A 24,326-nucleotide genomic window follows, 5' to 3' on the forward strand; every position below is an offset into this window, starting at 1 on the left:
TATAAAGCCAACACCAGGGAGTTGATATAGGCGTACAGAACGTCCTGTTACCGGAGCGAGGAAGTCCAGATCATTCTGCTGTGAGGAAACTCAAGTCAGAAGTGTAATAAACGTGTGTTTATTGGCCTGGACGTTTCATCCTTATCTGCCGTATGGATCTAATTAGGTGAAGAAAAGCGTGTGACTACTTGGTGTGTGGAACAAGGGATCGTACGCCCTATATGGGGCAATAGCTTCATGTTTAACACTAATTTGGATTTAATCGCAGAACACAGAAGTTAACCGAGCTGAAATTCTGAAATGTAATAAAGGGAACTTTTTATTCTCCTCACCCTTTGGCTACAAAGTAACGCTAAGAATTAAAAGCAATATCGCACTCAAGGTCGTGCTGTTGTACTGAATATCTGCACGGCTAAAATAATCCATGAATTAAGCAGAAGGGGGCATGTCAGCTCCCTGAGAGTCATGTGACCAACAACGGATGCCTTATGGTTGCCAGAATCATGTGACTGAATCACATTGAAAAAAAGGGAAAAAAATTGCATTACACAATGAACTTTGATATGCAAGTAAATAAAGAATATTAATTCTAATTTTTACTGAAACTCATTACTGTATGCTTTTTCCCTATCTCTCATTTTCTTTCCCTCCTCAATTAATGTTCTTTATTGCATGTTTTAATCATTGATTTGTGTATTGAATCCTTAACTGGCAGATTTATATATTATGTTCAAATATTCTAATTCAGTCATTTATTAGTTGTATTCATGTCTATTGTTAAAAAAAAGAAAAGGACTTCACTATTTCTTTACTTTTCCTTTCTACTCTGGATCGTCAGGTATTTTTCTAATATTCAGTGATTGTGCATGAACATTTTCTTGAACTGTGTATTCTTAAACACACCTGACATGACTCACAAATGCTGAATTCAACATTACAGGACTTACAGCTTTATGTACATAGTAGTAATTAGCTGCTACACTAAATTTGTCCACTAGATGGCAGTGCAAAGAGCTTTGTAAAATAACCCTTTAGTTAAACTATTGGCTGGGAAGTCTTACTGAGGCTTCACCTCACCATCACATCATACATGCTCAATCACACACTTTAGATTTAAAATCCATGTACAAAGAAGAATGCTGATTATTTTTAGATAATCTTATCAGAAACCTGCATAAACAGAGTCTCCCTGCCTATACATGAGGGAAAACACCTCATACTTCCACAGTTATCAGTTCTCCATTACTGGAAATGTGCATTTCTTCCTAGATTACATCAAAACATTACATCAAACTACAGAAAATCATCACGGTGGATGCAACACTAAGCCTACATGTGTGTATTTGTAAAATTGTTTCATTTATGTTTGTTTCCTTTTCAATAAGAGGACGAAACCAAAAGAGGCGATGCATATATATTTTTTTTATTCTTCAAATCAATATGCAGGTGTATAATAATAAGATTCCCAATAGGGAATCAGGAGAAGGGAGGGGGAAAAAAGAAACTAAAATAAACAAATAAACCCTCAACAAAATTCCACCATCTTTTTTTTTTTTTTTTTAAAGCAACTTGAATACATGAAAAACTGGAGCTCAAACTCCTCCTTAAATCCTGCAGTTAAACATCTCAGTCTTAACCCAGCCTTTATGTTGTGTTTGTGAGGACTTGCTGAAGCAGCAGATGAAGTAAACGTGGTTCAGATTGTGGTGTGTGTGATGAAATCGGTGGAAAACACCTTTTGAAAAAAAAAAAAAAGTACCTTAGTGAGCTGTAAAGAAAAAAATGAAGGAAGAAGGGAAATGAGCAGCGCACGGTGAAGTGGACGAACTTTACCTAAAGCTCACGAGCGTCTCTGTTCGATCCGTCAGGGGTTCAGCGTGTGAACTCAGCAGCTGGCTGACTGCTGGCGGTTTAAACCCTCGCACACTGAACCCCTGGCGCAAGTTTTAATATCCATGCAAGCTACTTTTGTGAAATTGGGAATTTCTCACTAAATAGAGCTGAGCGACGATACGCGTTAGATTAATTTTATGTGCCGCAGAGTAAAGCTCTGTGAAAGTAAATATCTGTATGATGTGCATCACACAGCAATGATTCATCGCCACATCACCGGTGTTTGATTTAAAGCGCCAAACAGAACTCAAATGATGCACATGATCCTTTAATACTTTTATAGTCTATAGCCACGTGTTAGCAGTACAAAGTCTAATTCAGTTTGTTAAACTCTCAGCTAGTCTCTGAGCCGTGACTAAATAAACTAACACGCTAGAGCACAAGAGAGAAAGGACGAAGGGGGAGAAAGAAAAAAAGTAACTGGAAAGGAAAAAGAAAAGGGAGGAGGCGTGAAAGTGTGACTTGGTCTGCAGCGTTGTTTACTTTGTGTGAACCATAGAAGTGCTGAAAAGAAGTTTCTGCTTTTTCTTCTTTTTCTTCCCTCCTTTCTCATCTGGAAAAAAGGAAATGAAAGAAATTTACCCCAGGTTACGTCAAAGAAACGTCACTGTTGCAATTAAAGGGGAACTAAATTATTTTTACAGTTTTTTTTTTTTTTTACTCGAGAGGGGGTGGGGCACTGAGGACTGACCGGCAGTGGGCGGAGCTTCAGCCTTGGCTGCTGGTTTGTGATCCAGTTGCAGCAGCGCCGCTTCAACCGCCTGACTGAAGGAGTTCTGGAAGCTGGGAACCGGCACGCGGTCCGATCCGTCACTCTCGCCGTCGCTGTCGGCCGCCGGAGGAGCGAGGAACGTGTCTGCAGGCAGAGCGAGAACGTACATATATCTCATTGAGCTGAACAACTTTTGCATTGCATGTCATGGGCCCGACTCAACAGGAGGTCAGATATTTTGGGTCGCTTGAAAAAAATCCACACAAATCTCCTACTAGGGAATTTATACAATCCGAGCCTGTGAGATCAACACATTAAAGGATGCAAAACTGAAAGGATGTGCGACACCTTGAACGGGTCAGCTGAGACTTATGGTTATTAACTTCCTATGTGACGTCATATTGTGTGACCCAGTGTCTTTCTGGTGTGCACTGATGGCAGACGGTGCTTGGGCCCGTGCATCGTTGCTTGCAACTATATTATTTTGTTTACTTTTGCCCTCATAGTTCACCAACGGTTAACTCGTCGCTTAACTCAAAAACACCATGTTCAAGTCCCGCCTTCGTGCTTCGTGATCTGAAGCAGGGACGATCCAACCATTCAGAAATGCGACTCAAGTCGCGTCACCGATCAAAGTGCAGAAGACGGGATGCGTCAGAAAAGGTGTAACGCATAACAAACCCAATTTTAATTACACCAATAATTGTATACAAGAAAAAACTAAGTGTAAACATGCTTTAAATTAATAATGATCAAATCAATCTATAATCAAACTGTAGTTTTTTTTTAGCTCAGTATTTTATTAGAAGAATTTTTACAAGTCATGCTGTACAATTTCAACCAACCACAGGACTTTTGGTAACCAATCATAACAGAATCAGGTGTTTACTAATCACACAAGTTTGCATTCATCATTTATGTAACGTATAAAGATCCAGACAGACACAGTGTTTCTAATCACACCCATATTAAGGAAGTGATTTAGTTGATTAGAAATCAACTTGCAAAGACGCAGCTGCTTCCACTCCCCCCCACACACACACACACATCCCTTTAAGGGCTCCCACACAGGACACTCGTCACCACACCGATACATTATCGTTCCAGATCACATCCTCATGTGCTCACCTTTCTTTGGAGGCAGTTTGGGCCAGACATCTGCTCTTGCTTTTCCGTCTCTCAGCATCTACACGGATTAGAGAGAATATTTAAAGAGCGTCCTCATTGAGAGGGAATGTTTTAAGTAAAGGTGTTGAGAAGGATTAACCTGCGCGAAGGACATGCAAGGCGAGTCTTCCTCCACGCTGCCCACGCTGAAGGACGGACTGCTTCCGCTCAGACTCGGGAACATCGCAGTGTCTGGAACATGAAAAGAAGACCGCGCTGGTTCATTTAACGCAATCAAAAAATACAAATTCCAAAGCAAGAGTAAATCCCGCCCTCTTGTGGAGAAACATGAATATCAACTGTGTGGCCTTGTTACAAAAACGTTTCAAATTCAGCACTTAAGTGACGAATCATTAAACCTTGTGATGGGTTTTTTTTTTTGTTTTGTTTTTTTGCCATTACCCGAGGCAGGACTGCTGCTCAGAGGAGAGGGAGGTCCTAGCAGGAACTCTGGGTTCTGTCCTGACGGGCTGTACTGAGGAGTGGGACCAAACGCTGGGAACTGCTGCAGGTTCTCCAGCCCAATGTGCACCTCTGGATCTAAAAACAAAAACAACGTGTCAAGCCACCTGAAGGCTGATTTACACCCAGTTACAGTGAGACCAGAGGCTGCAACACACCACACATGTGTCCTAGGCTATTTCATATATCACTTTGGCTAAAATAACAGCGCTGAAGTGGTATAAGTGAACTTTAACATGCTAGAGTTGTTTAAAGATAAAGTTTTGTCTTTATCCGATCTACTTTTTCTATTTCTCATCTGTAATTCACTCTCCGATTCCCGAACAGGGAGTGTATTTGTCTGACGACGAAAGAAAGAAGTGCAACTTGGTGTAAACAAACTTTCCTATATCCTCTCTTTCCCATTGATGAGATAAAATGACAGTAAAAATAGTCACAAATCCAGGTGGAAACCAATACATGTGTCACAACTAACAAAATTGTGAAATTACAGTTTAAATAAATTAAAAGTTTACAGACATGTACGTGGGCTTCAACCTAAAATAATATCACTGATAACATTAAAGCTTACTTTTTTTTAGCTTTAACCTTTTAACCATTCCTACAAACCGTTCCCCCCGTCAACGAGTACCAACGCTAAAACAATAAAACCAGACTCAACACGGCATTACATTATTACACATTATCTACATACATTTCCCCTGTTTCCGGTTCTCCTCCATCTCGATCCTCTTCTCCCTCCTCTTCTCGTCCCTCGCCTTCTTCTGCCTCGCACGTCTCCTGCGCTCCAGATCATCTGTCAGCAGAAATCAGGATTAGGCCACTATGTTCCAAAAAAAAAAAAAAACCTCATAAAATAAAAACGTGTGCGGGTGTGTACCTGAGAAACTGTCCAGTGTCTCCTTAGAAAGGACCGGTGGCTGGAGGTTGAGCTCGCAGATGCCGAACTCGCAGGTGAGGGGCAGGTGAGAGAGGTAACGATGACGCCGACGAACGTCCTACAAAAACCCAACACACACACACGTGGATTAGGTTTAGATACTCAAACTGAGAGAAAGCGCTTTAAATGCAGGTTGTTCCTGACTTATGAACGAGTTCAGTCCCAGAAGCACATCCACTATTTTATACATTCACTTACACACTGAAAATATTGTATATAATTGTAAATATGGGCATCGGGTACACTGCAATGTCTACTGTTTGTACCGCGGTCTGTTCGTTATTCAGGATGTTCGTAAGTCTGGCACTACCTGTAATTGTAACAAATACGAGAAGACGTACCTCGTTAACGGTGTGGCCCTCGATCTCCACTACAGTGGCGCTGATGGACTGAGGGCTGTTCTCCAGGCTGCCGTACTCCCTCTGCAAGCAGCGAACGTTCACCGGGTGCAGGAACATCTGCTGTCCATCCTCCGCTACACCAGAGAGAGAGAGAAAGCAGATATGGTATTAAACATAAAAGTAAAACACCACTTAGAACACCATTTATAAATCCCTCCACATCAACACACCTTGGTAGAAGTAGTAGTAAGGACCGTGCTGAGAGTTCGGCTGCGCCCCGGCCTCATTACTCAGGGTTTCCTCTCTCGGTCCATCCAGCACATCTTCGGCCACCTCAGTCACTTCCTGTTCAGGCACGACCTCGGGAACCTCGTCACTGGTCTCCTGAATCTCATCATCGAACGCTGAGGCGTACTGCAGAACGGGCTGGAGTGAGAGAGTGGGGGGGTAGAGGTCAGACAATAAGCAATGACAAAGACACACAAATCGTGAACACACAACATGCCTATATTCATCCATTTCTGTGATGGATTTGATCGTCTAATCATTGAACCCGATTGGGGTTTGTTTACCTTGGAGCTGGTGAGCTTGTTGACCACGACCTCGGGAACACTCGAGTCGGTCAGAGAGAGCTTCATCATGTCTGCACTCTCCACGCCGCAGGAACGCTTATCCGGAACGTTCCTCTTCAGCAGGCCGTCCTCACGCTCCTACACACACACACACACACACACAGGATAAGCTTGTAAACACGCAAAAGTCTAGCTGATTCCTGATTTGCGGTCTTATCTGTTATATCTGATGTAGAAAAAAAAAAAAAAAAAAAAAGCACCGTGACGGCAATTAAACTCAGACATCTTTATGTTAATGAGCCTTATGAACTCCGAACACGCACACAAACACCGGACCTTATTTACCCTGGGCAGAACTGCACGTTTAATGATGGGTGATGACTTAAAAAATGACTAATAAGCTACTTTACACACTAGGTGCCTAAATGATAACATTTATTTCTTATTTTAACACCGTGTGTACACCTCAGCTTGTCCTTGTGGTTAAAGTCATCCCAGCTTACCTACTTACAAGTTGTTCTGCCTATACACTTCTGGTCAAAGTGTTCATTTGACCCGTACAAAAGACACTAAACTTAAAAATCACTGAAACCTGTCCGGTCACATGTTCTCCTACACCATAGACAGTCTGGGTTTGGGACCAGCACCACGCACAACTTGTGGCTTTTATAAATCAATTTTTTACATTTAAAATTTTTATTGGAAATTCCATCTTTAGTATTCAATTGTATTCTTCTAGTGTAATTTATTTCCATTTTATTGTAGTGGGAACCTTCTACTCGATCCTCTGTCCATTTTAGGTCAGTTGTATAAGCATTTCAATGTGTACGTGACAAATTGAGGTTGGTGTGAATTTGAAGTTACTGAGATGTGCGCGTGTGTTTTTTACCTGCAGCTGCAGTAAAGCGCTCTGTATGAAGCAGGCCTGAGGGTCGTCCTGTTCCTGCTTCAGTTGAGCCTGCAGCGCCGCTCTCTCCTCCGCCAGGAGACCCAGAACCTGATCCTGAGACGCCAGCAGCAGCTTGGAATAAGAGCTCAGACGCACATCTGAAAAACACACACACATTAAAACACATGCACATAACCTTACACATCACTGTGTGAGAAAATCAAAAAACTTAACATTACAGCTTCTTTTGAAAACAAAAAAAACAAAAAAACAAAGTGTGTGTGTTTCTACTCCATCATGGTCTCACTTTCTCTCACTCGCACACAACTGTCTCACCTCCAAAGCGAATAGGCTCCTCCACTTTAACCCACTGGGAGCTGGGCAGAGCCACCAACACGCCTTTCTCCCTGCGCATCAGGCGCATGGTGATGACATCACCGGGTACGTACTGACGTGTCTCCATAGCAACAACACTGAGAAATAGAAAGAACAGGAGTGTGTGAGGAACAGATACATAATAAATACAGAGGGTATTCGAATGTGGGCACATCTCCCTCTTCACTAATTTAGTCAACACAAATAATGAAAAGTATATTGGTCAATGTTTTTTTTTTTTTTTTTTTTTCCCTGTGATGATGACGAGATGTAACGGGTGTCGGTGAACAGGAACGAAATAAGTATGCAATATTGTTGATGAAAAAAAAAAAAAAACAAACAAGACTAATTTAACCAATTTATTTTCAATCAACATTTTAATTTTGTCAACATTTAACAAGTGTCACAATATCAGAGGGGAAACAGTGGGGGCACACAAACGCTGGGAAATTTATTTTTTAAAATATCACAAACCTGAAGAGACGCATCACACCATTTTGTGGTAATTACGTTTTTTATTTTATAGTTAAACCGTCACCAAACACATTAAGCTATTAGGTTAGCAAATGATTGTGACTCATAGGAACTACAGTATCCTATACAACGGCCCAAGTGTGTAAATGCGCCGTGAGCTCCACCAACCATATACTGGTCTTTCTCTTCCTTAGCTGAGTCACTCTGACTTAAGGGCAACTTATTACCTCATGAGCCGCTCCCTACCCAATTTACATGATCTTTGCTACCTTATTTGCATCTCTCTACTCTAAACGCCTCTTTTTACTGTGCAAGTCAAGCTCCGTGTGTTTCTCCTTCTATCCTACTCGCATCTCCATCTTAAACCGAGTGACTCTACAGTTCGTCCCTCTACCTAACGTGCGCCAAATTGTGGCGCTCTACACCTCGTCTTCACCTAGATTAATTAACGAACTGCGTTACCTCTTGAGGTCTGCGCTGTGCACGGCCTCGTAGCAGATTGGACACTTGGACCAGGTCTTCTCGCTCAGAGACAGGTAGTGCAGCATGCAGGGCCAGCAGTAGATGTGGCCACAGCGGGTCATGTGAGCTGCCACCGGGGGGTACAGGCAGATCGGACACGACGGCACCTCGTGGCTGTAGATGCGCTGCAGCGGACAGAGAAACGAGGAAGGATTAAGACGATAACGCTTCCTAGAAAGACTGAAAGAACACATCACAGCTAGTCGGGTTTATCCTCAACACGATCAACACTCACCACCTGCTGCACACAGTCCCAGCTGACCAGCGTGTCAGGGTCAGAGAAGTGAGCTTGATAATCCTGGTCATCCATCACCACAAACTGGCAGCTTAAAGACGCCAAACAAAAAAAGGATTAGGAGATTAAACAGAATTAACGTTAACCATTAGCGTAATCGTAGCATTACACTCACTTGGCCTGCAGAAACAGCTCCTTGTTGAAGGGCTTGTGTTTGTGACCCCACTTGTTGCGGCGACCCCAGCATGAGTGGCTGTCGCCTACGGAGCCGACGTGGCTTCCGCGCGGCTCAAAGGTAAAATTGAGCAAGTGGTTCAAGCTGATCTTTTTGGGTCCAGAAAACTGAGCCGGGCTGAACTCGGCCCGGCGTGTCTCGACTACCTGAGAGGAAGAGGAGGCGGAGGAGGAATGATGAGATCGATAAATCAGGACAACTGCCATTAACGTTACAGTCAAAAGTTGCAAATACAAAAAAAGTAGCAGATACATCCCAATATCAACTGTTCAAAGGAAATTACTGTGTATTTTAAATAAACGCCTTCAATAATGTTTTACAGTGTAGAAAGATGAAATAATGAAAAAAAAATCCTGGAATTAAATGGGGTGTCCAAACTTTTGCTTAATAGTGTGCATAGAATTCTCAGCATGGTAAGGGTCTTACCTCTTCTCTTCTCCCACCGCCCATGAGCCCACCCTGTCTACCTCCTCCTCCACCTCTCTGGGGGGGTCTCTTGTCGAAATTCTTGCCTTTCTGTGGGTGGGTGCGACGGGGGCCTGGAAAACTCTCTGCTTTGGGGAAGGCAGGCTCCCGCTTACGGTTGTAGCGCTTGGAGCCGCCATTGTTCTTTGCATCTACAAAATTACAAACAGACAAAAAAAAATTATCACCACATCAGCGAATAAAAAGTGTTTTTCATAAACAGTGACCATAATCAGCATGTATTACATACATTGCCTTTGTTTTTAAAGCAAAATCTTGGATTGCACCAACTCCACATAAACTCAAAAGAAGAAGCAGCGATACTCACTGAAAAAGATTGCTTAACATTTAAAATACTTAAGCTAAAATTGGCTAAAAAAATGTTTTAAATTTGTAAATTGATTCTGAATTAGAAACTGGTTAAAGGATTCACATCAGTGACACAACAATCTTTAGGATTTTGTTTGTTTTCATTAGGATTTATTGCCATATCAGCTTCTCAGGCTATTTCATGACAGATTCATATAAAATATATTAGGCTGGTTTATTCAAACCAATTTTATATTATGTTAATGTGATTTAGAGTTGTGGGAAATAAAAAAAATATATATATAATTATAATAGATAAAAATAAATAAATATTACATTATAGCATGGTCTTGGCCAAAATAAGATTTTACATGAGATTCTATAGGTGCTTTAGATAAAAATTGTAAAAGTTTTTCTGGTTTTGTCTTGCAGAATATGTTTTTTTAAATCTGGTTCAGGTAGAAATCATTTTCTTATAGTATTAAAACTTGGGCAGTCCAGAAGTGTGTGTTTTATGGTGAGATTGGTTCTACAGCGCTGGTTACTTCGAATAGTTTGTTCGATCTTAAGGAGCGAGGTCTACACGAGTTGCATAAGGGGAGAATAAAGTTCTAAACCTGTTGTAACCAGTGTCATATATCATGGTGGTAAATTCCACTGAAATGATCATTGACTCACAAATTAGGTTATAAACCTCAGATTACAAACACGTCGCCAAGTCAAGTTTAATCAAGAAGTAAGAAAATAAGGCTGACGAAGTTATGATCATCGTTGACTGAACAGTTACATTTACAGCATTTAAAATGATAAACCTCTCCAAAGCAAGAAGTTCTTTGAAGCTTCCATTAATGAAAATAACCCATACACTGACATTTTACTTATTTGGTGAGTTAAACCCCAAATACATAAGAAACCGACTGGTCTTTAGCCAGACATCACTTAAAAACCGGCACTGACTCGGCAGTACGGACGTCTAGAAGAAGTTCATCCCACCACCTGGCACCAAGAACAGAAGAGTGTCTAGACGCACATCCTCCTCGAACCCGAACTCAGACGTTACTGGTTCAGTCGCTCTTCTTTTGCACTTTGAAGGTCTGGTACAACAGACTGCACCATTAGGACTGTATTAGTTCCCAGACCACAACACATCTGCTTTACCTAAACCATGACATCACGTGGCCGGGCTCGAGCTCTACGATGCTTCTTCCGTTCCGAGACTGTTTGTTTATTTAGACATTTATTTAAATTTCTTGCTTGGACTTTGATTTAGCAAGAGCCGAGCATCTCATGATGCAAACATCCTGACAGAACCTCCTTCCTGCCCAAAGATTGCGAGATATTCAGCACCGAAACGGCAGGTTTAAAAAGATTACAGAAGTAGCACTAATAAACAGATCCACCCGAACAAAGCTGACGAGAGAACTTTGGACTGCGTGAGCAGATGTCATGTAAAGGCTGTGACGTGCTGTTTTGTTACATCAATAATAACTTAGGTAATTTAGATATATACCTAAATCTTTAAGAGTAGTCTTTTCCGTCACTCTGAGGTGTACAAATGTACTGTATACCTAATGACACGTTTCCTAATACAAAACACTGCACACACTAGCCGTGTCAAACATCCTCTTTTTCCTTAAAAGGCAACACGTCGATTAAACTTTGTTTACCTCAGCGCACGATAAACATGTTCAGGGTGTCGACATGCAGCTTATCAGTGAAGAGCAGGGCAGCTCACAGGGCACGTTATAACCAAAACTAAAACCACACACTGAAGTCACACTGCATTAAAAAAAATAAATAAATAAAAGACGCATTTTGGAGCACTCTGTAAACATGATCCACTCCAGGGGATCTCCACAAGCCTGGAGGATCATCTTGAGCCATGCAGCAGGACGAGAATAGCCTCCGAGCAGTTGGTCATATCGGCACGGACCTCTCCTTCTGTTATCGTTTCAGTTATGAATTGCAATTCTTGTGTGTCGATCACATGTTTTGCTCCAAACTCTGAGCCCATTAGTCTCAAATCCACTTATTAGACAGGTTTACACCAGACTCAAAACAAGACTCATGAGCGCAGGTTAAGTTTAAGGAACTTGTCTACTCTGTTCTCACCTCCTCTCAACACACACGAAGACTTGAGACATAATCCTACTGGTGGCACACCCTGAACTATTTACACACTTTCATCCTGTGTGGTTGGAGTAAATTATTTGTCAAGTTTGTTTAGAAATAATAATTATGGCAGATTACAGAGTTGCATGCTGTTCGGTAACAACATAGCTTTGTGTTTAAAGTCACAATGTTCAACTCCTGTAGCTGAAGTTAGTTTGTATTGTCTAAATGAAGTAAGAAACCTAAAGTTTTATAAGGAATGGGGTGGCATTTAATTACTCATGTTTAAATTATGAAGGTGTTGAATAAAGCTAAGGGGTAAAAGGGTTTTCCCCCTCCCAAGGTTAAGGATTAAAAAAAGTAATAATAAATAATAAACTTACAGAATCGCAATATCAAATTGACACCGATGCATCATGATCGTGTATTGGGTGGTGAGTGGTGATTCCCGTCCCTACAAACAATCTTTTCACTTATATACCCATTTATCCATCTATCCCACCATTAAGCTCATCTACCCAGTTATTTATTTGTCTGTTTATTTATCCATCCAAACATTTATTTATCTAATCATCCAGCCATACATCTATTTATCAAATTCATCCAAATGCACCCATCTAGACACCTTAAACACGGAATGGTTGATCTGGTGACACCGTAAAGTAATTCTGGCTCAAAAGGCAGATCGCAGGTTTATATGTACATTAATGTTATTATTGTTTCTATAGTAACAGCTCGAGAGTGGTGCAAAACATGCTTCTGAGAAATTAATCATTAATGGTCCAGTTTGCATGAAGGAGATGGAAGGAGTCTCCAGTTTCAGTGCCTTCTCTCACTCACCATTTATTTTTAAACCTCCTTTATAAATTGTCAGTATGGAGGCTGACGAAAAGAAGATATTGACTAACAAATTAAGTGTGATGTTGATCTACCCTGTAAAAAGGAATTTAACTTTTAAAAAACACTTGCTTTTTAATAGCAGCACGTGTGCGCATGCGCATGCTTTAACTAGCTCGACAGGCTAGTTCGTGCTGCACGCGCAATCACTGACGTTAGCTAGCTTATTAGCTTATTAGGATAACAACTACAAAGTAAACTAAAAGTAGAACCATGTTTGCGTATGAACTTCCAAAAGTTTCTCAAGTTCGATATTTGATCCATATTAACAGTTATTTATTTTTTATAAATACTGTGGCCGAAAAACACAAATTCAACAGCGCGTGACATTTTTCTCATAACGGTTGTTTTTTTTCCCCCTTAAGGTCGAATTCCAAACTCATCCCTGCACATTACGTAATGCACTAATCCTCCAATAGGAAGCCATATAGGACATCACGTGATCCGTGGCCTACGAACGTCATGTATATATAAAAAACAAACCATTTGCAGAGAAATCTAAAATATGACCGTATTAGTGGTTTAAACAGAAATGAGGTGTGTGTACCTGTTTTAGTTTTAGAGTCTGAGGGCGCCGGGCCTGTGGAGCTGGACCGGGGCGGGAGCTTGGTGTTGCTGGTGTTCGGGTTTTTCTCCATGACTCTGGGTGAGGGACTGAGGCCGAGCTCCGGGCAGAGAGCAGCCGAGCTCTCTAGCATTAAACGGGACAAGAAATGAAAAAAGCGGGTAGTTATAAGAGGTGCGGGTCAGGCAGCAAAGGCCCTTGCTCATTTCTATCAAACCCGGATACTCCATCACGGCGACATCTTGACCACAAAACAAACCGAGAAAAAAAACAAGAGACACCAAATCCAAAATGTCTCCCAAAGACGAGTTAGCGAAAAGACTAGCGCGCGAATGCGGGGGATTAACCCCGGAAAATACGCCTTTCCTCCCCTTGTTGTGGAACTACACCGCCCCACAGAGCGTTATCCGCTCTCCTGTTGAGGAAAACGGACAAATTAATGGGTTTTTAGGCCCAAATTTCCGATAGCGCTAAACCAGATCTCTCTTGTGGCGACGGGTCGCCAAACAGGAACCCTAAATACCCGGATGATCCTTTTATATCTGACTTCATGGAGCGCGTGTGCATGCGCGAATTCTCCGCTTCTGATTGGAAGAAATGAAGAGCAAATCCCGCCTCCTTGATGAAAATTCGCTGATTTACGTTTGCGTATGACCGACCAACCAATCGTTGTGTAATGTTTGGGATATTTATAGCCAATCGCAGCGCGTTCCTCAAAAATGGGTGGGATAAAAAAATAACATGAATGGAACCAAAACGGGTATGTTGTTCTTAACGTGTTATTATTGCGTTATAATATTTGGTGGTAATTCATATTACATTCCACGTTTCATGATCATGTATTGATTATAATGTTTCTAACGACCATGCTGTTTTTCTTTTTATTATTATTATTATTATGCAGCAGTATTTACAACAAAATAAGAAACTTCATCAGTCAGTCCAGATGAGGCAGAGGATATATTATAATAACATAATAACAAGCTTATTACATTCATGGAAAGAAAGTTATTTTACATCAAATATATGATAAGATGTGTCTTTACAGTAGGTATTTGCCTCCAGAAAGATTCCAAGTGTCCGGAATAAACACTGAGGCTTAACAGAGAACTGAAACTTGACCTGGTTGGGGCTTTAAATTATAATTATACAGAAAAGCGTGTCTCTGCACGTCTCTGGTGTGATGAATAATCAGGTTCCTGCCGCTTCACCATCATCAGCACCACCTTCATCACCGTCTTCCTCCTCTTCATCATCGCCATCCACTCTTAACTTTTTGAGTGAGCAGCTCAACACAGCTCTCCTCACCTCCTGTTTTTCAGCTACACAGAATGAAAGAGAAAGCCATAAGAGTGATATCTACATGACAGCCAGATCATTTTAATCAATTAATCAATCAGTTAATCAATTAACCAGTCAGTTAATCAATCAACCACTTGATTAATCAATTAATTAGTAAAAAAAACTATCAGTCAGTTAACCAATTAACCAGTCAGTCAATCAATAAATCACTTAATCAACTAAGTAATCAATCAAACTAGCAGTCAGTTAATTAATGAATCAATCAATCATTTAATGAGTCAGTCAACTAATCAACTAGTTAGACAATCAACCACTTAGTTAATCAATTAATTCATAAATCAATCGACCAATAAGTTAATTAAGCGATCAACCAGACAGTTAATCAATCAATAAATCATCCAGTCAGTTAATTATTTAAGAGTTTCTCTTTCCAATTTGGGAAATTGGAAAAGAGAAGTGTTTCCCAAAATGGAAGTTTCCCAATTTAAAAAAATATGGTTTTAAGATTAAGTGTTGCTTTATAATTATAAACCCTGTTTTAATTGGTTGTACTTGTCTTTTGGTTTATTTCTCTTAAGGGAGAAGTGTAATTTCCATCCATGTTGATTGTAATTTTCATATGCATGCCACCAACTTTTAAAAATCATGTAATGAATTTAACTGAACATCTTCGTGGCATCAGATAAATTATTCAAACATCATGTGAAACTTTACACACAATCAGACTTTTCATTTCCCCTTAAACTTATTTCATGGCAACTCCCTGATTAAACCACATGTGTGCCAATTTAAGCGTAAAGTCCATCCTGCACAGATCTGAAACCAGTCTCATACATCTTACCCCTCCTGCCTCATTGTCAGTTGTGAGAAACGTGGAGGAGGAAGACGTGCTGGAGCTGAGAAGGGAGCGGCGCTTACCCTCAGTCTTACAGTGCGGCAGCATTCGGCACAGCTGCTGTCTCCCGTATCGCACGAGGAACTTCTGACACGTTCTGATGGTACCTGCGGTTATGGAAGAAAGGGCGAAGAAAGAGAGAGAGAGAGAGAGAGAGAGGAGGGGTTGGTCGAGCTTATAACGGACCTCATTGGATATGAACTGAATGAACACGACATTTGCTATTTAAGAAAGTCCTGTAAAGTAGGAAAAATGTTTGTATCTTACTCACGCTCGTAAATGTGTGAACATTAACACACATGACTAATTGATGTAAACCTTGTCTTGATCGACTTTGATTTATTTTCTATGGATTCATCACTTCTATTTGCTTTTTGTCGCCTTATTGGTTTTAATTCCTAAACTGTAATTTAAAAAAAATTTGCTTTACATACATACCAACCCTTTTGTTTGTCTCATTACTGCTGCTACGAAGGGTGTTCAAGTCAAACCGAGATTTTTGATTGTGCATAATGACAGAACACATTTTCTAAAAGTAAAAAAAAAAAACCTCTCTTTATTCCTTTATATATACACTAATGCACTTATCCCAGCGTTTCACTAGTGCTTGAACATCACCAAGCTGGGAAGTTTTCTTAGTACGCCGGAGCCATGATTGGAAAAGTCCAGCAACTAATCTGAGTAGGTTACATGCTCAATGTGTCCCTGGATCTGTTTAAGTTAATCTATGTAACTGTATCTAAGTGATGAAGAACACAATGGACAAACATCCTGTGGATGTGCTGTAGGTGCCACACTGCACTCCATGACCTCCTCTTACCCCCGACGTGTATGCAGTTGAAGAAGCACTGCACTTTCTGACCGTGGCTGAATATGTTGGTGATGAAGGGCAGAGCAGACCACAGGAGCTGATAGTGAGCTTTCCGGAAGCGCAGGATCACCACACCGGTGTACGCGTTCAGGTACGTCACTGAAACAAAACACACACAGACGTCTTATAACTCTGTTAATAATAATTGTTCAAAAGTAATTTAGTTTTCTTGTACTTAATCTGTAAAAGGAAAGCAATTTAGCTGTTTATTTACACTAAATGTCTTAAATGTGAAATCTGTATTAAATGTAACAATACATATTCTAGTTGTATTATTGGGCTGCAACGGGCAAAGAAAACAACTAAGGAGATTGAAAATTACTGGAATTGGATTAAGAACCTAGAGGGATAGCACTGAAGCGTCAACTTTGTGGAAGAAAGGATTGAGGATTGGGACTAAACAGCTGTGTGAAAACACTACAGATGGCTAAAGACCATAAAAACTGGACTTTGGAGCAATGCAAAAAAGATAATGTGATCTGATAAGTCAAGATCAAGTCTATCCCAGAGTGATGGGCGTGTCAGGGTAAGAAAGGAAGCTCATGAAGCGATGCACCCATCATGCGTAGTGTCCACTGTACAAGCCTCTGGAGACAGTGTTATGATCTGGGGTTGATCAGTCACTCAGGTCGAGACTCAACAACGTTATGTGGCAATAAAATAAAGTCAGCTGAAGACCTGAATGTACTGAATCACCAGGTTATCACATTTCGGTTATTACTCCAGGACTCGGAGTGTGGAAAAGTGCATGACGAATCATTATCCCATGTGAACTGGACCCTACAGTGTGTGTTGTGTGTAATCAAAGCTAAAGCTAATTATGTGAATTCCTCTAGTGAAAAGGAAGTTGTGTTGAGTAATTGTTGGAAATGAGTCTCTTGATGGAGGAAAATTAATTCAAAATTGAGTATTATTTCTGCTCATATGGAAGTGAACGTAAAACGAGTTTGAACAAAGTGGCAGAACAATTCAGAGAGAGATTTCATCGGACGGCACCAGTAACGTAAAACAGTTATTATGTGTATTGTTACGAAATCACACCGTTCTGGTCAGGTACTGTCTCATCATTACACAAGCAAATCGTCTCCTTTGCTTGAGTCTGGGAAATGTTTTTATAATCTGCGTGAATGATTTATGAACGAGGAGGTGTGCGCACACACTTCCAATACTTACATTATGCAACCCGTGGGAAATCAACACACTGATGTGAAGTGTGTGTGTGTGTGTGTGTGTGTGTAAGTTTCTTTCAGGAGAAATAGCCTCACAGGTGACAACTGGGTAATATTGTTCATGTTTTCATTTCAGGTCAGTATATTTTGTCGCATACCGTATTTGTAAAGGTTAACAGCAAAAAAACAAAAAAAAATTTTTTTTTTAATGAACTAATATTTAAATTCCAGTCAAACAGATCCAGAGGTGGGATTTGAACAAGTGAGAGCCTGGAGTTACAAGGCAACAGTGCTACACCACTACACCACTGTGCTGCCTCATAATTACTGAATACAATTTTTTTCTTTATGTAGCAGCCTGTTTGCTACATTGTTACTGCAGTTATTTCTTTGTTATTACTTTTTATTTATATAATAATAATAATAATAATAATAATAATAGTTTCACCTAAAGAGTGTTTGTGCATGCACCTGGAAGTGATTTAGAGACATTCAATCACGCACACAACCCAATAGTCATTTGTTTGTTTGTTTGTTTGTTTGGTTAGTTAGTTAGTTGGTTGGAGTGACGTCATACCTGTAGACCCGATGCTGAAGAGAGCGGCTCCGTACTCTCCATGCGCTTTAATCACCGCCGCCCTCACCGCCTGATACACCGCCTTCTCCTCCAACAACCGCAAACTGCTCGAGTCCGACACACACACCTCACACAGCAGATACCTGGCTTTAATCCGCACCATTCTTAAGTCTCCCCACGTGTGTGTCCTCCACAGCCCAAACACAGCTCAACTCACTTCCGGGTTTTTTTTTTTTTTTTTTTTTACTCTGGACCAATCAAAATGCAGTACGGTTATGACGTCACCGCGCGGGTACTTTATATGAATTTACTTCCGGATTCTTTTGTTTACTACATTTGTATCCTTTTATTTTATATATTTTATATATTTTTTCCTTTTAATTTAATTTTTAATCGATACTTTATAAACTTTATAATGTTAAAGTTATATTTATTGTATTTGCAATAAAGAAAAATACTTCCGGACTTGTAGATATACACACTGATACCGAATGAAAAAATGCAAATAAACAAACAAATGTATAAATACTATGTAGAAATGTTTTCTATAATTTTTACAATAAAAAATACTGAGAAAAAAAAAAACAAAATTCTTCTTTCGTGTGTTTTTAACATTATCCGATAGATGGCGCTACAGGGAAAGAAAACTAATGTGATGTGACCAGTAGGTGCAGTAATACAGTATATAAATATACAGAGTCAGCCAAAAAATATAAAATATATATAATGTTTAAAATATAACATGTGTACACACTTCAGGAAAAGAAAAACTTATATAAATATTTTAATACTAAATTTATTGCAATATGTTAAATAATATTATTAATATTTTATTAATATAATACACATAATAATATTTTTCCCTTATGTGCGTATACATTTTCAGCCATGACATTGTGCCCACCTGCCTAATAATTAATAGGTCCCTCATTTTGCCACCATAACAGTGGTGCACTGTGTTCTGTGTTCTGACAGCTTTCTATCACAAGCACATTTACATATAAGCATTTGGCAGACGCTCTTATATAGAGACACTTACAAAAGTGCTTTGTAGTTTCATTGGGTCATTGGATAGAAAACCAGCATTGAGTACTTTTCATCAATTTGAGCTACACTAGCTGTTCTATTGGATCAGACTACACGGGCCAGCCTTCACTCCCCATGTGCATCAGTGAGCCTGTTCACCGGTTTTTCGTTCCTGAGATTACTTTTGGTATGTCCTGACCTCTGCAGACCGGAAACATCCCACGAGTGCTGCAGTTTCGGAGTTGCTCTGACCCAGTCCTCTAGCCATCACAATCTGTTCCTTGTCAAGGTCACTTAAGTCCTTATACTTTCTGCTTCCAACACATCAACTTTTGCCATTGTAACAAGATATTGAAAATTTACCCACTGTGAGAATGGACAAAGTGTCAAAAGTTAATGCTGGTTCTAATAGAAAGGTGTCAGAACACACAGTGCATCACCGTTATAGTGGCAAAATGGGGGACTTACTCAATATTAGGTGGGTGATCGTAATGTTATAACGTTATGCTAATGTTATAATGTTTATAATGCTATGCTAATGTGGGACCTCTGTGCAAGATCTTTCAACCCAAGTGAAGGACTCCAAGATACAATAGGGCGTTGAGATGTCAAGCTGAACCCGTAGGTAATTGCCACACAAACGACGGGTATATCTGTCACCCAATGTACCGGATGGCATGTGGACAGACCTTACCCTATCCTATCAGTTAACCCTAGAGAGTCTTACCCGTAATGGGGTCAATGACTATGTTCCTGGTGGTGGTGCTGTCCTGTCTCTCACTGCTCCACATTAGCTCTGGAAGTCTTACTCACTGTGTCACCGATACCTCATCACCAATTCATGCCTGGTGGTAGCGCTGTCCTTTTAAAGGTTGTATGAGTGCGTGCATGGGCTTCTTAGCGTTGTACTGTACAGTTTGTTCCCCTTACAGAAGTGACGGCTGACATGATGTAATATGTCATCACAATCCAGAGGTGGGAGTACAAAAAATGTCTGAAAGAAGAAAGTCTGACTGTCTAATAAAGTGACATTCGTCATCCAGTTCCTAAGCTCATATCACAGCCCTTAGACATGTACTGTCCTGTGCAGTATAACATTGGGTTATTTAATAATTAGAAATCAGTGATTACTGATTAACTAGCCCATGTGTTGTATGCAATATTCAGACCACTCTCTGGCCTGGGCTGAACAGAATTCCTCAATTTATTTCTTGCTGTTTTGTATCTGAGGTAGTTACAGGACAGGACTGGTAGGGGTTTAGCAGAGACTCAGGCCAGTTAGACTGACCACAAGATGTATTTATTTGTTAATACAATAAATGCACGTTTAAATAATAACACTACAGCAACTATTAATACTGAATAAACAATAAGTGATTAAATACAATGTTTACACATTTCTAAACTAAAATATAAACTTAAATTTAAACTAAAATTGCAGGTCGACTGCAATAAAAAAATGTTAAACATTAACTAATAATTGCATTATTCATTTATTTATGTAATAAATAAATTCCTCACGTGATCTGACAGATGGCGCCAAAGGAACAGAAGAAATAAGTCTCAGGTTTAATTAAAATGATACTTTTTACATTATAACTAAAACTAATAATGGATTTAATCTGTATATTAAACCTACAGTCTTCTGTCACAGACGTACAATTACATCTAAAAATGCAAAAACATAAACAGAAGTTAAAAAGTAAAGAGAAAAAAAATAGGAAAAAAGATAAAGGGATAAATGAACGAAAAACAAAGTAAAAAAAGTGAAAATTACTATGTTTTATGAATAAATATCGTAAAAAAAAAAACACTCTTCTGTGAGGGCTTCCCACTGTACTTTGGAGCATGGTTGTGTGGATCTGTGTTCATTCAGCTACAAGAGTATTATGTTCATGTCTCAAATATTTAACATGAGATTTATAAGAAGATGGAAATAAATGAGATATATATGTGGCCACAGTTAAAGCCACTGCTTTTACAGCAGTATTAAGCCGTTATAAAGACTTCAATACCTAATACTTTTACCACGACGACTACTACTACTACTACTACTAATAATAATAATAATATAGATTTTAAACAAAAAAAAAAATATTGTAATTTTTTTTTATTATGCATTCAGGCCAGGTTGCATGGTGTCTGAGTGGGTAGCTCTGTGGCCTCAAACCTCCAGGGTCAGGGTTCGATTCCCGCCTCAGGGTCTGTTTGCATGTTCTCCCCCTGCGCTTGGTGGGTTTCCTCCGGGTACTCTCACGATAAAATTCAGGCCAGACATGCTTGCAATCCTAAGATGTTTTTGTTTGTTAGTTTGTATACAGTATAAATGCTGTTACTAAACCAATCATGGGTTTAACTTAAAAGTATACTTTATACTCAATTTTTATACATTTAATAAAATAGTAAGAAATGTATAATTTAAAGATTTGTATTTATTTATTTATTTATTCGTCTGTTTGTTTGTTTATCAATTGACATTCCACTCATATTGTTGCTGGTCAATGCATGTCACCTTTTTATACTAGTTCAGTGTTTATTAAACCAAAGAAGAAGGAAAAACAATGTATCTCTGTTGTTGTTTGTGGCCACGCCCCTAATTTGTCGGAGAGGAGTAGAATGATTGACGTCCCTTTATTAATTACAGCAGCTGTGTGTGTGTGTGTGCGCGCGTGTGTGTGAGTGAGTGAGAGAGAGAGAGAGAGCGAGGCTTGACGCGTCACGTGGAGCTGGGTGCCGCGTGCGTGCCCGCGCGCGCTGAGACATGGAGCGGTGAGGAGGCTGCAGGTGCTCGCGCTCGCGCTGCGTCCTCTGAACAACAACAACAACAACAGCAACAGCATTTGTATATTATACATTTTCTTTCTCTTTCTAAACGCGCACACACAATGCGGATTCTCACGTGCGTCGTGACGGTGCTCGCGCTCAGCCAGCTCGCCCGCGCGCTCAACAAGGTAAGGCTCCGTAAATATTGGCACCCTTTAGTGTTATGCATTTGTCTGTGATGTCCTGAGAACTGCTTTAAAAGAAAATCCTGCTTGCAAAACTATTGGCACTCCAAATGCAATGTGTTTCTGTTGTGTTTAACAAGATCTCTGCACAGCACTGCAAAAATATTTATTATTAGTATTATTATCATTATTATTGTTTGTATTTGTATTGTTAACTATTTCCTATAACTATATAACCAAAATCTGTATATCTTACTCAAACGTGTGTGTGTGTGTGTGTGATGCTCAAGCTGTGAGCATGTTTCAAGCATAACATTCATTCCAGAGGGATTTTCAAAAATCTCCCTCTCTCTCTGTATGTGTGTGTGTGTGTGTAAATAAGTTTTTTTAAGTTCTCTTATGTGTCCCCCAGGTCGCTTCTGCTTAAAGCAAAACGGATCAGCATAAACTGTTAGAGTTTTTTATTTATTCACTTAGTCAGACTTGTGTAACTGTGAGGCAGCTGACTGAGAGAGAGAGAGAGAGAGATACAGGAGGTAAACAGATGGATAGAAAGACAGATTAATGAATGTACTTTATTGTTTCTTAAAAAAAAATACATACAAAAAAAAAAAAAATACATACAGAAAAGTAGATATAAAAAAAGAACAAGTATTTTATGGTCTTTTAAGCGTACAGGTGTATGACAGAATTATTTTTTTAAAAAGTGAGAAATAGATAAAGATGAACGGCAAATAAGGCAGAGAGAGAGAAAGAGAGATAGAGAGCCTTCTCTAATTGCATTGGCAACAATGAGATTTTGTTTTTACATTTATGCCAATAAAGCACTGCTGAACTGAACTGAAAGAACATACGGTGAGAGAGAGAACAGAGAGGACAGAAGGAGACACATAGGGAGAGAGACACACACAATGAGAACAGAGAGAGACTGACAGAGTAACAGAGATACAGAGACTGTGGGTGAAAGAGAGAGACACACGGAGAGAGACAAATAGAGAGAAATAAATCACAGAGAGACTGACAGGGACAAAGAGTGAGACATAAATACATACATTAAGACCAGAGAGGGAGAGATGCACGCACACAGAACAGAAAGAGACAAGGAAAGAGAGACATAAAAATGAGAAAGTGAGAGAGACAGAAAGACAGGGGGGAAAAAGATGGAGAACATAAAGTAAGATATCAGAGATATCAGAGAGAAAGACTGAGGGAGAGAAAGAGAGAGAGAGCGAGACCTACAGAAAGATACAGTGAGAGACACAAAGAGACCTAGACATAGAAAGTTAGAGGACAGGGAAAGGAAACACAGCGAGAGACATTGAGACAAAGAGAAACCAGCAGTGATGTCATTACGGTTATTCTCGTTTCTGTTCACTTTTTCCTTCTCTGTCGTTTCTGCTCTCACACACCTCGTCCTGTTTATCTGTGGTTTAGAGGAAGAAAGTCCTTGAAGAACACGGCTCAGTGGTACAACCTGACCCGAGTCGAGCTTGTCCGGGTCATTAACTCACCCCCGTGGTGCCGTTTGAACCACAAAGCCTAATGTCTTTAGGACGGGTAATTGGAAAGAATGTGGAGGATTTGAACAGGCAGAAATATATTTACACTCATTCAGGGAACACGTCGCACTTTCAGCCTGGTAATAAAGTGTGTTTGCACAGTTCGTTATGGGAGGAAACAGGCGCAGGTTTGGAAATCACACTCCTAAGAGAACTGTTGAGGTTTAAACCCTCTCTGATGAAGAATGTGAGCAGTTAACCTCACCTGCATTAAAGCAGGTTTATTCATTTGGTGTGACTTTAAAGGGCGGGAAGGATCCAGTCCATGCACAGAGACGGAGGGGGGAGAGTTTAAGGATCATGTTGGGATTCAAACATCTTGATACGCAGACAGAGAGAGAGAGAGAGAGAGAGACTGACGGAGAGACTGGGCAACGATAGAGTGACGGAGACAGAGAGACAGAAAGGGGCAACAGGAAAGAGAGACTGATAGATCTAGAGGGATTCAGACTCAGAAACAAAGATAGACAGATTTTTAAATGTAAATACAGAATTAGACACAAACAGATTAAGATAAATAAAAAAAGTAAAGAAGTAGATAAAAAACAGCACCGGAAACAGGAGAGATAAAGACGGATTGACAGAGGATAAAAATACAGTAACTTATTTAAAGAGAAAAGTAAAAAGACAGAGAGAGATGGACAGATACTGATGGTGACAGAGAGACAGTAAGGAAGAGAGACTGATAGACAAGTTAAGAGAATGAAGGAGACAGTGTGTGAGAGAGAATAATAGAGAGAGTAAAAAAGTTAAGAGAGACAATGTTGGTGGGAGAAAGAGACTATTAGAGATTATAAGAAAGAGAGACCCTGTT

At 39.9% G+C, this 24,326-nt stretch overlaps 3 protein-coding genes across 3 annotated transcripts in view; 1 reads left to right on the forward strand and 2 right to left on the reverse strand.

Moving 5' to 3' along the window:
- Positions 1 to 1,402: 1,402 nt before the first annotated feature.
- rnf10 (ring finger protein 10) lies at positions 1,403 to 13,666 on the reverse strand. The gene is made up of 17 exons (XM_053504190.1): positions 13,148 to 13,666; positions 9,244 to 9,434; positions 8,758 to 8,963; positions 8,583 to 8,673; positions 8,288 to 8,472; positions 7,313 to 7,449; positions 6,977 to 7,134; positions 6,088 to 6,225; positions 5,746 to 5,941; positions 5,516 to 5,649; positions 5,115 to 5,232; positions 4,929 to 5,030; positions 4,175 to 4,312; positions 3,873 to 3,964; positions 3,734 to 3,791; positions 2,585 to 2,749; positions 1,403 to 2,446 (listed from the first exon to the last, which is right to left on the reverse strand). The coding sequence occupies exons 1-17, from the start codon at positions 13,296 to 13,298 to the stop codon at positions 2,373 to 2,375; spliced, it is 2,334 nt and encodes a 777-aa protein (XP_053360165.1). The 5' UTR covers positions 13,299 to 13,666; the 3' UTR covers positions 1,403 to 2,372.
- Positions 13,667 to 13,888: 222 nt separating this feature from the next.
- pop5 (POP5 homolog, ribonuclease P/MRP subunit) lies at positions 13,889 to 18,195 on the reverse strand. The gene is made up of 4 exons (XM_053504538.1): positions 17,980 to 18,195; positions 16,183 to 16,332; positions 15,386 to 15,469; positions 13,889 to 14,487 (listed from the first exon to the last, which is right to left on the reverse strand). The coding sequence occupies exons 1-4, from the start codon at positions 18,140 to 18,142 to the stop codon at positions 14,357 to 14,359; spliced, it is 528 nt and encodes a 175-aa protein (XP_053360513.1). The 5' UTR covers positions 18,143 to 18,195; the 3' UTR covers positions 13,889 to 14,356.
- Positions 18,196 to 21,716: 3,521 nt separating this feature from the next.
- olfml2a (olfactomedin-like 2A) overlaps positions 21,717 to 24,326 on the forward strand; it is a 33,070-nt gene continuing 30,460 nt past the window's right edge. The window contains exon 1 of the mRNA XM_053504626.1: positions 21,717 to 21,956. Within this exon, the coding sequence (XP_053360601.1) occupies positions 21,891 to 21,956 (66 nt within the window). The 5' untranslated portion in view covers positions 21,717 to 21,890. The remainder of the gene's footprint in view (positions 21,957 to 24,326) is intronic.

Source organism: Clarias gariepinus, chromosome 9 (genome assembly GCF_024256425.1).
Source record: "Clarias gariepinus isolate MV-2021 ecotype Netherlands chromosome 9, CGAR_prim_01v2, whole genome shotgun sequence".
In the NCBI taxonomy this organism is placed as follows: domain Eukaryota; kingdom Metazoa; phylum Chordata; class Actinopteri; order Siluriformes; family Clariidae; genus Clarias; species Clarias gariepinus.

Excerpts from the sequence above, each read along its gene's own strand:
- pop5 (XM_053504538.1), bottom strand. The coding sequence starts at position 18,142 with ATGGTGCGGATTAAAGCCAGGTATCTGCTGTGTGAGGTGTGTGTGTCG. Across the intron at positions 16,333-17,979 it reads CTTCAGCATCGGGTCTACAG|TGACGTACCTGAACGCGTAC; the intron begins GTATGACGTCAC and ends GTTTTGTTTCAG. Across the intron at positions 14,488-15,385 it reads GCCGCACTGTAAGACTGAGG|CTGAAAAACAGGAGGTGAGG; the intron begins GTAAGCGCCGCT and ends CATTCTGTGTAG.
- rnf10 (XM_053504190.1), bottom strand. The coding sequence starts at position 13,298 with ATGCTAGAGAGCTCGGCTGCTCTCTGCCCGGAGCTCGGCCTCAGTCCC. Across the intron at positions 7,135-7,312 it reads GGAGCCTATTCGCTTTGGAG|ATGTGCGTCTGAGCTCTTAT; the intron begins GTGAGACAGTTG and ends TGTGTTTTTCAG. Across the intron at positions 5,031-5,114 it reads GACACTGGACAGTTTCTCAG|ATGATCTGGAGCGCAGGAGA; the intron begins GTACACACCCGC and ends TTCTGCTGACAG.